At 43.2% G+C, this 14,406-nt stretch overlaps 6 protein-coding genes across 14 annotated transcripts in view; 1 reads left to right on the plus strand and 5 right to left on the minus strand.

Annotated features, from left to right (window-relative positions):
- On the minus strand, positions 1-6,235 carry LOC122614286. Of its 3 annotated transcripts, none has more exons than XM_043788836.1 (2): positions 6,101-6,235; positions 1-962 (listed from the first exon to the last, which is right to left on the minus strand). In XM_043788836.1, the coding sequence occupies exon 2, from the start codon at positions 954-956 to the stop codon at positions 234-236; it is 723 nt and encodes a 240-aa protein (XP_043644771.1). In that variant the 5' UTR covers positions 957-962; positions 6,101-6,235; the 3' UTR covers positions 1-233. The 3 variants fall into 3 exon arrangements, with proteins under 3 accessions (XP_043644771.1, XP_043644770.1, XP_043644772.1); XM_043788835.1 differs by lacking the exon at positions 6,101-6,235 and adding an exon at positions 3,568-3,700; XM_043788837.1 differs by lacking the exon at positions 6,101-6,235 and adding an exon at positions 3,613-3,623.
- Positions 1,040-6,238, minus strand: LOC122614282 (alkaline phosphatase). Of its 4 annotated transcripts, none has more exons than XM_043788824.1 (2): positions 6,101-6,238; positions 1,040-3,129 (listed from the first exon to the last, which is right to left on the minus strand). In XM_043788824.1, the coding sequence occupies exon 2, from the start codon at positions 3,088-3,090 to the stop codon at positions 1,300-1,302; it is 1,791 nt and encodes a 596-aa protein (XP_043644759.1). In that variant the 5' UTR covers positions 3,091-3,129; positions 6,101-6,238; the 3' UTR covers positions 1,040-1,299. The 4 variants fall into 4 exon arrangements, with proteins under 4 accessions (XP_043644759.1, XP_043644760.1, XP_043644758.1 ...); XM_043788825.1 differs by lacking the exon at positions 6,101-6,238 and adding an exon at positions 3,648-3,781; XM_043788823.1 differs by lacking the exon at positions 6,101-6,238 and adding an exon at positions 3,568-3,701.
- LOC122614284 (leupaxin) overlaps positions 3,851-14,406 on the plus strand; it is a 25,634-nt gene continuing 15,078 nt past the window's right edge. The window contains exon 1 of one of the 4 annotated variants that reach the window (XM_043788831.1): positions 3,851-4,149. In XM_043788831.1, coding sequence (XP_043644766.1) covers positions 4,137-4,149 — 13 coding nt within the window. In that variant the 5' untranslated portion in view covers positions 3,851-4,136. Of the gene's footprint in view, positions 4,150-10,114; positions 10,311-13,762; positions 13,788-14,406 lie in introns of those variants that run through there. The other 3 variants (XM_043788827.1, XM_043788833.1, XM_043788832.1) reach the window with 3 other exon arrangements.
- On the minus strand, positions 10,438-11,077 carry LOC122614290 (C-type lectin 37Db). The gene is made up of 2 exons (XM_043788840.1): positions 10,990-11,077; positions 10,438-10,918 (listed from the first exon to the last, which is right to left on the minus strand). Exons 1-2 carry the CDS (start codon positions 11,066-11,068, stop codon positions 10,545-10,547), a joined length of 453 nt encoding a protein of 150 aa, XP_043644775.1. The 5' UTR covers positions 11,069-11,077; the 3' UTR covers positions 10,438-10,544.
- Positions 11,230-11,934, minus strand: LOC122614287 (C-type lectin 37Da). The gene is made up of 2 exons (XM_043788838.1): positions 11,813-11,934; positions 11,230-11,754 (listed from the first exon to the last, which is right to left on the minus strand). The coding sequence occupies exons 1-2, from the start codon at positions 11,901-11,903 to the stop codon at positions 11,285-11,287; spliced, it is 561 nt and encodes a 186-aa protein (XP_043644773.1). The 5' UTR covers positions 11,904-11,934; the 3' UTR covers positions 11,230-11,284.
- Positions 12,063-12,789, minus strand: LOC122614288 (C-type lectin 37Da). The gene is made up of 2 exons (XM_043788839.1): positions 12,694-12,789; positions 12,063-12,628 (listed from the first exon to the last, which is right to left on the minus strand). Exons 1-2 carry the CDS (start codon positions 12,782-12,784, stop codon positions 12,159-12,161), a joined length of 561 nt encoding a protein of 186 aa, XP_043644774.1. The 5' UTR covers positions 12,785-12,789; the 3' UTR covers positions 12,063-12,158.

Here is a 14,406-nt window from a genome sequence, read left to right on the forward strand (position 1 = left end):
CTTAAATTTATCAAATTTTTGGATGTATCATTGCCGGTTTATTAACTGAAAATAGGGAAACGAGGAAGTAAATTATGTAGAAATGCAGAGCTTTCGGCTGTAAGATTCTTTGAGTGTATGCTTTAAATGCATTTGAAGTCTCTTGCATAGTGAAAGGCAAACATATTTACAAAAAGAAGTTCAAACATAAAATCCTATTCCACTGAGATCTTTTCCAAAAGCTCCGAATGTACTTAGTCGGTCTTGAAATACTCATTATAGCATTGGTAGTAGTTCTGTATGTAGGCAGGCGGGCCATATATCTTGAAATCTCCTTTGATCAGGTCGCTGATGAGGAAGCTCAGGTTTGGGCACTGCCGGGTCAGATTCTCGGGGGAAAAGGCCATGGAACCCAAGGTGGTTAAGTGGATGAGCTTCAGAGATTGCAATCGGTTGAGTACTTGGGGCTGCAGATAGGAATCACCCGTCTGATTGTCAATGTGGAGTAGAGCGAGCGCCTTCAGCTCATCGGCCGATTCCAAGAGCTGTGCTATCTGGTAGTCTCGCACATCGCAGTGACGCATGTCCAGAAACAACAGCGATGGGAGCACCTGGGCCACAGCTTCCACTATCTCCCCCGACCACTTGGCATGGTCCAGTTTCAGAGCCTTAATCCTGCGGCTTCCAGAGGCCCCTTGGCACAGTGGCATCAGGTACCGGAGGACATCCGCGTCCTTGGTGGAGTAGCCCACGTTGATGTGCAGACTGTTCAGCTGGCCACCCAGCTTAATGAGAAATTCCTCCTGAAAAGCAGGCGCTTGCCTCATGCTGAACCTCAAGTCCCTGAATCGATGGAGTTGTCTCTCGATGGCGCCATCAAAACATGGAATTTCATTGTAGAGCGGTGCTAGCTCCTCTAAACTCAAATAGCCAAATATAATATCCAAACAATCGTCGTTCAGCTGCAGCAAGTCCATTGTTCACTAAAAAACACAATAAGTCAATGGTCTTTAATGAATAAGTAGTAATCACATTTATTTGTAAGCTTCAGGTTCAGTTAGCTTCTAGGGCAGTTCTAATTTTGGCTGTCTAGATAATGGGAATTCATTAAAGATAAGGAACATAAGATGACAGAGTAAGTCTTGAGTGTTTTCTCTTCAAATTAAAATTTATTCAGCGATCTCATTCTATAAAATCCTTCAATGTAATCAGCTTAGTTTTTCACTGCATTTTCAGGCCCCACTTCGGCGGCCCAATACTTAAGTCTAATTTGTAAGCTTGGCGAGAATAATTTCCTTAGGAATATATCAAAGTGGCCTTCTATATGGGCGTCAGCTCGGCCAGAGTTTCGGCAATGGAGCTATCCCGGAACCGTCCGATCCTCAAGGCGTACGAGATGGCGTGCGCCACGTAGCTCTGTTCGTGGACCCCGTGGAACAAGTAGGACATGGCACCCTCGGCGTGAATCGTGACATCCGAGCCACCGTGCAGATTCTCGTCCGTGTTTATTGCTGCCTGCTGGGTGTACCCCCAGTCGGTAATATCGTCAACCGTTGGATCCCTGCGGTTCTGGGTGTTAGGATCCACCTGAAACCCCTGGTAGCTGGTGCCATAGGTCAGCGTGGTGTACGGCGTCCCTTCTGTCTTTGACTTTCCCGCCAAGCCCAGTATGCTGGATCCCCGATCGGGGTGTCCATTGATGGTCAGGCTGTGCGAGTGGTCGGCGGTCACAATGACGAGGGTTTCGTCCAGGCGATCCGTTGTCTTGAGGAAGGACAGTGTGCCCTCAACGGCCGCGTTTAGTTCGAGCACCTCACTTAGCGCCTTTCGAGCGTTTCCTCTGTGATGGGCTTGGTCGATTAGACCGGCTTCCACCACGAGTAGGAACCCCTTATCACTGTTGCCCAGGACCTCGAGCGCCTTGCGGGTCATATTGGACAACGAGGGCATGCCGGAGTCACTTCGGTCTCGTTCGTGGTCGTACATTAGGTGACCATTGGCGAAAATGCCAAGTACGTAGTCAGTATCCTGGCCATTGAGATTCCACAGCTCTCGGTTGTTCTGGACTACCGCATGTGACACTCCCTCGTCCTCTTTCTTTCGCCTCCAATCCTGGATGAGATCTCGCCCATCCCTCGACTGACTGGCCCAAGTATCCAGCGGATCGGCTGCTGAACCGGTCACATCTGAGACCAGCATCTGACGACCACCGCCCATTATTACGTTAATCCTCTGACCCGTCGGCTGTTCGATCAGCTGGCGAGCTATGTCCATGCATCCCTCACCCTGAGCCGCTGCTGGCATTCCGGTTTCACACTCCCATCGGCGATCCGGCACGTGGGCGTAGAGGGCAGCCGGAGTGGCATGCGTCACCCGGGTTGTGGTCACGAAACCCGTTCGCATGCCGTCCACCTGGGCCCATTTGAGGATCGTCTGCACATGGTGGTCCTCCTTCAAGGATGCGGTGCAGTTCCCCAAAGGTACGTTCGCATCGACTCCACCAGTTTCGTAGTTCACCTTTACTCCCCCAAAGAGAGCTGTGGCCGTGGAGAACGAGTCCGGTACTTGCTTGTCGGCGCAGTAGGTCTTCAGAAGTCCCATGTCCGCGAACTGCTCCCAACGGAGGAGTCCCTCCTCCTTGAATCCGAGTATCCGCGCTGCTGTCACCGTATTCGGACCCATACCATCGCCCACGAACAGGATCACGTTCTTGGCTCGCCGGCGATTGAACTGCCTGGAAACGGCCTTCTGGAGCTCATCGATTCCTTGGTCGTACCACTCCTGCTGCTCCTTGGGCAGATCTACGGGCCAGTAGGTCACCGTCTCCATGTCGCCCACATCGCCGGACATCCCGTAGTGCACCACGAAGCCAATACACATGGCGGTAATCAAGAGGGCCGAGAAAACAACGGATATGAGGAAGAGTCTGGATCTGAACCATTTCGTCTGCTGCTCGGGATTATTCTGGTCACTGCCCTGGAAGCTGCCTTCTCCCGCCGTGTCCTTGGCACTGGAGTCCTCCAAATTGCTCAGCTGCACCTCCATCATGTCCACATCGCTAAGTTTTCGAAACTTTTGGCTATTTATCGGCGTTCCACTTCGCTTTTCCATTTCCCATTAACGTCTGGATCGGCCTAATCTCTACACAGACTGAAAATGCGAGATATATTGCAGATTGTTAACTAATCATTGTTTACCACAGATAAAAGGCACTTTATGGACAGAAAGACGTGACTACCATTGATGTGTCGTACTTTTGGGTTGATTTTAAATTGGGACACACCGTTATTTGGGGAGTCTAAACGTTTGGGATGATAAAGTTTCGCTTATTGTTAATATATGTACGTCTTTGGGTCGAGCCACTATATTATTACTTGTTTAGCGATATTTCTATTGTCCTAATGCATCAATATAAAATAACTTATTAAACAGTTTACATATATATTTATGTGTCCTACTATTTTAGCATGGGAACACTGTAGCGTAGAACTTAGTCTGTTATGGGAACAGCTGTAAGTGTTTACATTTCGCAGAATTCAATGTAATATGATCTGTATCACTAACGAGAGCTCCAGTTAGAACACCTACCAACTTTCCAACTGGTAGTTTCAAAACGTTGGTTGGTATATTTACAGCGGTAAGATGATGAGTATTTTAGGTAAGTTTACCACGGTAAGCAAGTTTCTCGGTCGGCGCGATAGTTCCTACTATACCGATACTGCTATCGATAGCCCATCAGCTGTTTCGCTCTCTCCCACTGTCCAGTTGAGCGGGCGTGCGCTTGTGTGCGTGTCTGCGTCCGTGTACGTGCTCCAATGTTTTTTTGTATTGTTTATGACCGACCGCCGCTCCAAAATTAAAGTGATTCATATATAAAACTCGTCTCCAACTCGCGGCGAAATCCACCGATACTCGCCATTCGGGCGCTGGCAACAGCTTAAAATTAGTCTCCGGCCAACTCCGCGGTTTTCAGTTGCGGGTGAACAAGAAAATAAAGTGTTTGCGTGGACTTGTCGCTCTTCGTTTCCAATCAGCATCAATTAAAAACGCGTGTGCTTGTGCCAAATAAATCCAGAAAACTGAGCATTTCAGTTGGTCAAGAGCGGAAAACCACACGCACACTAGCACACAGGGCGGAACAACGACAACTCATCGCCATGGACGATTTGGGTAAGTGTGGTCCACTTTTCCTAGGGGAAAAGACTACCTGACTTCCTTAACCGGAAAATTCCGCAGCATAACCCGTGTGACGTAGGCAAAAGCCACAAAGTAATGCTGCGACTTCAAGGTCAGTTGTTAATTGGAGTTAATTAATATGCAGCAGAGGATTCTGACGTTGGCCGCCAGGTGGCGGCACAGGAAGTCGCAAATCTTACGCTTGAATAATTTTCGTTTACAGTGAAGAGTGGCTAAAACGTGCTCACGTGCTGAATGGCATCGTGGCTTCTGGTTTTTACTTAGTTTCTAATTCGTTATTCACTTCCGTTTTAAGGAGCACAGCATTTGTACATATAGTATGTACATATATATATATATATATACATAGGCAGGCCAATATACAAATGATTCGACATGGAATTTTTTTAATGGCCAATGTTTACTGTTTTTCGAAACTCTTATCGTTAGCATACAAGCATTAATCACGATTAAAAATGGCTGTGTTACGTGCCTTAAAATTCTTGATGATGAATTTCAAGTGCTCGTGTTATCTCTGAACCCGTTCATACATACAGACATTTGTACATACATTCCTTGCACTTTTATGATTAATCCTAATTCCTGGAATCGCACATAAAAGCATCAAGCTCAGCACTTCCAGTGTGAGCTCATCTACAATTCTGAAATGCAAAGAGGGTGTGGTTTCTTGTGTCCCCGAGTTTGAAACCCTTGGACTTTAGTGAATGATCTGATCTGAGGGAGGCAGCTTAATCAGTTGGGCGCTTTAGCTGTATTTGCTTTCTTCGCTGCCACACAGTGCTCTTTAGTCTCCATCAGCGAAATAAAGGTCTATATGCGCCGTCTCACTTTATTTTCTTTATGACACAATTCTTCGCTGTTTACAGTCTCTCTGCTTGTTCTTCGGAATGTCTTCTGATAAAAATATAAAAAATTAAGCAAAATAAAATGTGCAGCCAACTCTCCGTGTCCAGACATTCTTAAGAAATGACTAAAGGCCACAAAGGCCAGGTCAAAAACTCTTATGAAGAATTCCAGCTGACTGGCACGACACCTACGCACAGTGGTCTAAGACCCCACTAAAATTTGGTTATCGGCGGGATTTGTAGGATTCTACATTTTAACCGACTTTAATACAAGTTATTTAACTTTGATCCTTTGCTAAGTAAAATTAAATAGAAACTAATATCTCAGAGAAGCGGTTTAAGATGGGAGCGAAAGTGTTTCAAACAATATCACTGATTATCGTTTAAGATATGTATTTATGTACATCTTAACATAAGCACGGATTTTACCCTCGAAGCTTCACTTTAATTGTCAATCAGATGGCACAGGAAGTAGGGACTTCAGCTCCAGCTCAATCTTCATCTTGATCTTCTCCAGCAACTCAGTTGCACCAATCTTGCTTTGCAACCATTAGTGAGTGCGCGCCCACTTCATCGCCCACTCGACACGCAATGTCTTCTGTTCGTGTTGCGTGTGCGCACTGTAACAGCAATGACGAGATGATCTGTCGAGATCGGTTAGGTCTGGGCATCGAGCGGCGATGGAGTTTTTGCCGAGGGGAGCTCCCAAACTGCAGAGCAATGATCGCTAATGGTTACAGGAAAACGCACAGTGGGACAAAAGGTTTAAAAGTTTTGGAAATAACATTTCTTCCTTTTCTTTGGATGCGGAAATATGGTTCAACTGAGACTGTGCATCACAGTTTCCATGTTGTAACGACCATGAAAGTGTCTAATTAGCTACCTTCCATGTTTTATGATTCTTGTTTGTCGATAAACTGTTATAAAGCCTAAACAGATGTTAAGTGATAAGGCTTTCCCACATGACTGTCAGAGAACAATTTTGTTTTCCTCATTTTTGGATAGCATTTTGTGAAACATTTGAGCTGTGCTGTAGTGAAAGCCCAGAGATGTTTTAATATTGGTTGTCTTTAACTCACGTTTTTGTTTATTTGTCACCAACGAAGGGGTGGCTTTTCTTGGCAACTGGCCCACTGTTCACACACCCAAAGGAAAGCTCCAATCGGGCGACAATGTTTTCGTCCGCTCTGGTTTCCTTTCGTTGTGCCTCCCACTTGCGGTCGAAATGCTCAGCCGCAGGCCGCAAGCCAAAATGAAAAGCCATTTCAAATGAAAAGCGACGTGGTGGGGCATAATGATGCTCTTTCTCTCATTTACTGGGGCTCTTGGCACTGAGAATAACAAACTTCGTATATATGTGTATTGAAATATGATTTGGAATAGCATAATTATTTAAATTCGATTTTGTAACATTAATACTCAGAAACTTACTCAGAAAGAACAATATTCATAAAAAAAGTATGGTAAACTGAAAACGGTGATAAATACTTTTGAATGCGTTGTGAAATATATTTCTAGTTACTTAGATATTCCCCGAATATCATGCTTTATATATATATAAATAAACAACACGAACTGGATTTTTCGCAGTGCAGCTTGTTTACCAGCTCTCTAACACTGGGACTCTCTTGCTCCCCCGCTCTCTATGAGCAACCAGGAGAGTCGGAGCGCTCGTCTATTGGAGCCCGAGCATCGGGTCCCCCCTTTGGATTTCAGTCGGTTGCGACGCTTTTACTGAATCGCGAGCGCAGCGCGTGTGTTTTCAGAGGTCTCTCGATTGCGGTCTCCCAACGGCGTCCTACGATCTCTGGGAATAATATATAGAATATGTGACAACACACTGCCAAAGTGCAGGCAAAAGTGCACAGATAACGCGATTAAATATATAAGAAACAAAGCCCAATAAAAACAAAAGGCAACCAAAAAGTGTTTAACGGCGAGTTGAAGCGGGAAAAAGTTAATGGAAATCTGTGGAACTGTGTTACTGGCAGGTTGGAGCGTGGGAAAATGTTTTACTTCTAGTGCAAGAACAGTATGCAGTAAAAAGTGGACAAACATCAAAAGATATCTAACACTAAGAAAAGCAGCAAGATAAAGCAGGAATGCCAGAAGCAGTCAGCTAAAAAAATAATATAATATAATAAACTGGCCAAGATTAATGGATCCGTGTCACTCGCCTTAAGATTCCACTAACTCTTGGCAAATCTTTTGCAGAACATTTCAATTTCATTAGCATTTTCACTAATTATGGAACTAATTATCAACGGACAAGACATTCAAATATATGACATATTTGCCCAGACCTGGCAGACCATAGAATTTTGGTTACCCCATTAATTTTCGCCTCGGGGCCCCAAACGGATTAAAATCGTGGGCGCTGAGATGGAAATTAATTTGGTATTTCTGTCTTCTGGAGGGAAATGCTCGAAATAGCCAAACGAACATAACAACAGACAACAGACAGCAGAACAGAAAAGCAATTAAATTGTGCCCACTTAATGTATTAAAATTATGACATTTTTCACATATTTCATGCAATCGAAGCCAAGTGCATTTACGAGTGGGGGGTGGGAAACTTCCTTCCCCTTCCTCGCAAAAGTATCTCGAGTTACGACAGCCAAATGGAAATGCTGGAGAATGATGTAAACTGGGCTGACATAGTGCGCACAAGTGAATATTTTGTTGTTGAGTTCTGCACTTATGAGAATCGCTTTCGTTTTCCTTTCGTTTCCTCCCCAATATTTCGTTATCTCGCAGATACGCTCAGTGGATGCCATTTGTTTACGACCAGACAGCTGCTGTCTTTGTCCCTCCCCAAACTCTCCTGATCTGAAAACTCTACCTAAGCATCTACAGATCACTGATCTCTGGATTATTTGAGTTTCAAAGCTTGTTTCGAGCCCCAACTACTTAGCACCTCTGGAATCTCCATCATCGAAATTATAGTGCAGTGAGTTCTTCGCCAGTTTTGAGCTGGATTTTCGTTTGTTCAGCAAGTTCCTCTGTGTTTTGTTATTCAACAAGAAACAAGATTCTTATCGCCCAGTCATAAAAATTCAATTAGAGTGTTTTGTTTCGATTGCTTGAGAAAGTTGAGAGGGTTCGATGGATTTCGAAATCGTTAATTGTTGGCAGGGAGATGATGTGCAATTAAAAAATTGGGGTACTTTCATTGTTCACAAATATATAAGCTTGTGAAGAAATATTTTGAAATAAATAGTGCAGATCAAGTAAGAAATAATACTATTAAATTAAGGCCTGGCTGTCCATTGTTTGCAATCGACAAATAGAACCAATCAAGCTTCCATTGAGCCAATCAAAATACTCTGATAATTGATTCTAGAAAAGCCTTTTATCTTCTAAGTACTTAGCTACTTCCCAATAGACCCTACATATATCTTATCAAGACCCCAAAGGCCCCAAAAGTCAGTGGGCGATAGCTCGTCGCTTTTTCCCGCCCTATTACAGAAGAGGAATGTGGAAAGCACAGTTTACAACGGCATAAATTGGCCAAGTTTATTGAAAGACCCGGCTAAAGGCCACTAACCGGCGGAGAGATCGCCCATTGCGATCAGTACGAGTAACACCCCTGCGAATTTCCCTGGGCTGGTACCCAATTTTCTGTTTGGCCACGCATTGCGTTTTCACCTTAGTGCCTTTAGCAAGGTCAACACTCGCATTCACACACATTTTATCCACTTACTAATAAAATATTTATATTGAGATCGTGGCGATCGGCCGGCAGTAGATCGCAAGGAATTTCCTGCGAAAGAAACACGAAATCGTGCCTTTGACTTTTTTCGGCCCGACGTCATTCCCAAATGGACTGAGTAATGCCTCAGGTGTGGAGGTAAATGGATTTGAAGACCTGGAAGGAAAGTGATATTTTCGCTGGCTTCACGCTTCTCTTTTTTCGGCCTTCCTTTTGGCAACGATCTGCGGAAATCTCTCGTATTTTCAATTAATTTCCCCCGATTTTCCTAGTTTAGCCCTCCTTCATTAGACGACGAAACGTCGCCTTTGATTTGCTAGAAATGTTTTTTATTTTCTCTTTTGGATATTTTTAGTTGGCGATCATTGGTGTTGACGTAATTTGGCAACCTTGATTCCCCGTTCCCTTCTCGATTTTCGTGTTTTTGGCCCGCTTCGCTTTGTTTTAGTCGGTGAATTTATGTTTATTATTTTTTACCTTTTTCCAATGTGTCGTTATTTGTTTGAAACGAAAATCTAAAATGTGGCCTGCATGTTCGTTTTGGTATTTTTATGATTCCATAAATCTGTCTTTATAGACCGTTTGGCTCAACTAAATCTACAGGCCATCGTAAATTGTGTTAGTTGCATAGATCATCTATTGGGATCCACCCACGCACTTTGCGATTGGGAAGTCAGAGTAACTAATCCGGATTTGTTGTTATTTCCCGATTTTGTGTCCATTGGTCTAATTTATCGCTCTTGTTTGTGCTCTTTGGTCTTTGGACGCGGATTACTCTATAAAGATCACTTTTTGACTTCTCTATCTACTCCTAAATTATTGAGTTGAGCTGTCCTTGGCTTAACTAAATATCTTTGTTTAGTGTATTAGTTTGGGTAATTTTTTTTTTCTTGATGACTTTCAATTTTAATGCATGATGAACTGATAGACGATGTTTACGTTACGAGTAGATCTATTCATAGTCTTTAAGAGCTCTGCATAATATATGCAGCTTTGATCACCAATCTCTCACCTCACCACATCCCTTTAATCTTTCAAAGCGCTATTTTGTCAGTCCCAGTCAATTAATAGACGAAATTCGAATGCACAAAGCACTCCCCAGACAACAATTTCCAACATTGAATCGCTTGGACTTCCACTGGGGCAAGGAGCTGGTTTCTTTCGTTATTTTTTGGTGGACTGGGGCAAAGCTCTGATAGACGGGCAAAGACGACGACAACTTCGACGACGACAACTACAATATCCACTGTGACAGGCTAACCCAACGCAAACAAAACAAAAAAGACAAATCCGTCGTCGAGCCCCGAAAGGCCAAAAATAAAAATGCGCTTATAAATAATTCAAATAAAACATTTTGCCGGTGGCGCAGTGCAACATCGTCAGCCAAACCTGCAGACTTAGGGAATACAAAATGTCACTTAACATATTCTTGATTAATCATTAACGTTTCAATTAAATCAGTGAGAAAAACAAGTTAATCTCGCTCGGCACAATGGATAGAACAATGTACGGGAAGATCGATCCGGGTGCTCGGCAACCCTATCGCACAGCCCGAAGCAAGGGTATCCTGCCAGGATGTAAGTATATATCATTGGTTCCTGCCATACTTCCCATAAAATATTTAAAGAAGTAATGGTTTCTTGGCTAATGTAAAACCATCCTCGCACAAGAATTAATACAAATGTAAGTTTAGTATCTGTACTTGCGTGAAAATATATGTTTTTGAAACGCCAGTTAAGAAATATTGCAGCTTTACTTTTCCAACACTCAATTAGAAAACATGTTGTTCACTGAAAGTTCCGATGTTGACACTAGTTTAGCTGACAAATAAAGGCGACGGAGTTTTGGCACGGGAGGTCGTTCATCTGGAAGGAGGTTGTCGGTAACCAGAGCTCGACACATCGGTCGTGGCCACTGCTGTTGTCCGGTTCTCCGGCGGACCAGTTAAGAAATGGAGCCTCTAGACCAGTGGCCTCCGACGCGTAAACGCCCCGAACGCCGAGGTCATTGATGGATAGCCAATAGCTGTAGGCTGGGTGGAGGTGGGGGCTAAGAAGCTCCAGTTCCTCCCTGCTCTCCAAGTTGACCACAAATCCGCCCTTCTGGCGGCAGTGGTTTGTCGCCTCGAACCAGTTGGTCCTCGCCAAAGAAATGTAGTATCGCTTTTCACCGATCTCTAGGGCCTCTAATAAAAATCTTTGGTTTATATTTTTTCCAAAAAACTTATAAGACTTTTCTCCTGATTTTTGTACTTACTTTGCTTACCCAAGGGAGAGGCTTCCGAAGGAAGAGCACTCCAGCACACCAGGCAAAGCAGCAGTAGTTTGACCATCATTCCTCGAGTTTCAGTTCACAACTGAGTAAGAAATCGGAAATTGCCTGAGTTGGACAGATAGCCAAGACTGATAGAGCCTTGCGACGATATGTGTGTCAACATTCATAGACTGATAGTTAAAGGCATTTTAAGCTCTTGAAATGTGAAACAGAGTAGAACAATAAATAGGAACAACGTTTATTGATACACTTAGTGATATATTTGCAGCTATACACTTTACTTCCACACAACAATAGATATAGTTTCCTGCCTTGGAGCCTCACAAATGTACTTAAACAAGCTATTCGGATCGCTGTTGCAGGGTCGATCATTCAGTTGGATCTCCGTTGAGTGTCCGTAGATGTAGCCCAAGTGTATGCAATGCTCCTTGCCCCCCGCGTTGTCTGGTTGGTTGGGCGCCCAACGCTTGATGGTCACGAGTTGGGCATTGGAAAACCAATAGTGGGTTCCGGTTCGACCCAAGTCATTGCCAGAAGTCCAGTGCTCGGAGCGATCTCCCCGGGCATTCAGGAACGCGGCAATGTCGTCAAACTCTTCGGAGGTTTCGAAGGTCACCAGTTCGGAACTCAACCTGCGGCAGTTCTCGTAGGCGACATACCAATTTACCTTAGTCTGTCCAAAAATATAGTAGCTTTCGTTGATCTTAATGAAGGGACTCGTGTTAACGGTCAAGTTGTTCGGGTTTCCTTAAGAGCGTTGAATATAACATATAATACGTTTGCATAAATATATATGACTTCCTACCATTTTGTATGTGGGTGGTGTACTTGTCGTAGGAGAATCCTGGTGCAAATCCGGCAACAATAAGCAGAAGGCGAACCAATGTCTTCGGCATTTTTCTTATTTCTGGTAAAACGCGACAAGAACAATCTCTTATATACCCAGTGATATATTTACACGAGTGCAAGATAACTTCACGGCTCACTTAGTTACTGACTATTACCTGTTATCTTAAGAAAATAGAAAAACTTTGTTTTGTTAGCTATTATCTTTATTACATGGCTGCTCAAGTAAAAGAATTCAGGGTGTTTCCCTTTATTGCAAAACTAGAAAGGTAACCATCCGATATTGAAGAGGCTTTATAAGTACTTTACTTCCACACCACAATGGATATGGTTTCCAGTACGGGAGCTTCGCATATATACTTAAACAAACTGTTTCCGTCCCCTGAGCAGGGTCGATCGTTCAGCTCGAACTTCTTGGAGTCGCCGTAGATATAGCCAAGGTGGATGCAGTGTTCTTTCTGCCCAGCATTATCCGGCTGATTCCTTGCCCACCTGAAAGTACTTATGCGCTGGCCACTGGTGAACCACCTGTGGGTGCCAGTCTTGGCCAGATCGTTTCCCGATGTCCAGTAATTCTGGCGCGATCCGTTGGCCGCCAAGACATCCGTTACAGCATCGAACTCCTGGTCTGTTTCAAATGTTACCAGCTCAGAGTCAAATTCGCGGCATTTCTCGTAGGCCTCATACCAGTTCAAGGACTCCGTTCCAAAGAAGTAGTATCCGTCGTTGATTTTTCTAAAGGGATCCGCCTTGAGGATCGCATCAATGGCATTTCCTGTATCAAATGTAAGGAAGACATTCACTTAATTTTCTTTTTGAGATCGCTGGACATATCATTACCGTCGTTTACTTGAATGGTGAACTTTTCACGTGTCCATCCAGTTTTCGCTATGCCTAGCAGTGTAAGAAGTAGAACCGTAAGCTTCAGCATTTCGGTGGTCTCTGGTTTTCCAGCAGAGGCTTTAAGCCTTTATGGGGCCGAAATCGCCCCGATTTCTGATTAAAATTGCTAATTTAGCGGCATATGTATATTTTATTCTGCGCTTTTGTTTGCATTGATAATAGCGTACACTTTTTCCACAGTAGTGTTTGTTTCCCTCATTAAATCAAATAAAGAATTAGTTGAGCAACACAATAACTTAACCAAATTGTAATTCTTTTATTCGTAACTTATATACTTATAGAGGGTAATTATTAAGTTATACTATGGTTATTATTCCTAGGAAATCTGGATATTTTGGGTAAACAGCCAAGTTTCATAAGTTAAGCATACTTTTGGGAACTGATTTTATTAATCGAGTTCTTTCAGGAGAAGCTGTCTTCTCGGCGTTCATCAATAAAAATGTTTGAACTCCGAAAATGGTACATTTCATTAAATACGAGCATTTCGAAACGCGAGGCATCATAGGAAATCACCATTAAGGTAAATGTAAGCAATTGCTCTCCAAACACTCAACAGATGACGCAATCAAATAGACAGTGTATACAAGTGCATAGCATGTAAGGTAAACAAATTTAGCATTTTGTTGCTAACTTTTCCATTTCCGAGAGTATTGCCCTAAGCATTTTACTGCCTATATATTCATGCACTCTGAAAAATTCTAGGCTAAGCACAAAGTAATTCTAAGCATCGGTAAGTCATGTATAATAACAGCTAATGTAGACGCTCATTATTATTCACAACGCCCGCCAAAATACTTCCATATATTTTTGGGCAGTGTATTTACTTAGCACGTTTGCTTACATCTGTTTGGAGTAATGTTAATTGCACTCAGACCAACACCTTCGATTGCACTCGCATCGCATTCTCCAGTTGTCAGCACACGATTTGAATATTCCCCATTCAGTTTGCTTTTCGACGTTGTGCGGTCTTCATCGGATTTGTTTAGCAAGTGAGCTGAGTGCAAACAGTCAGTCGATTGACATGAAAATCGGTAAGCCTCAGTCTTTTGAGTTTTGCGGTGTGGGTTTCATTCTACAATCTGTAGACTGGTAGTCGCTGACCTTACTACGCGTTTCATTCATTGGATCATTAGATCATTAGATCATTGTTCCCATTGAGTCGGCAGCCGATCCAAGTATCGTCGGTGGGCGTCAGTGGTTTCCAATCGACTCGTGTTCTATTTACTGCCAGACACGACACTTTGGCAACGTATACAAGTATAATCCGTGAGGATAACGTGCGTTTCGCAATGGTAAGGTGGCACATATCTCCCAAACTATGGGATTAATATGGGTATAAACAAAATTGATCTAGTTGTAAGGAAGAGTTTCAATTGATGCAATTTATCATTAATTTTAGCTCATTACTTAATAGCTATTTTATTGGGTATGGTGTTTTATGTAAGCTAAGTACTATAGTATTTATTTATGATATATTCCTATTCCTTGATCCCATACGATTGTTGTTACCTAATTTGGAACTACAGTTTTGTCTGGCAAAGTTCAATATGACAGCATACACCTGCTTAAGTTGGTATTACGCAAGATATTCTAATTGCTGGGGTGGTAACCTCAGGGCATCTGAGATCCGATTGATTGATTACATTGGCG

Source organism: Drosophila teissieri, chromosome 2R (assembly GCF_016746235.2).
Source record: "Drosophila teissieri strain GT53w chromosome 2R, Prin_Dtei_1.1, whole genome shotgun sequence".
Classification (NCBI taxonomy): domain Eukaryota; kingdom Metazoa; phylum Arthropoda; class Insecta; order Diptera; family Drosophilidae; genus Drosophila; species Drosophila teissieri.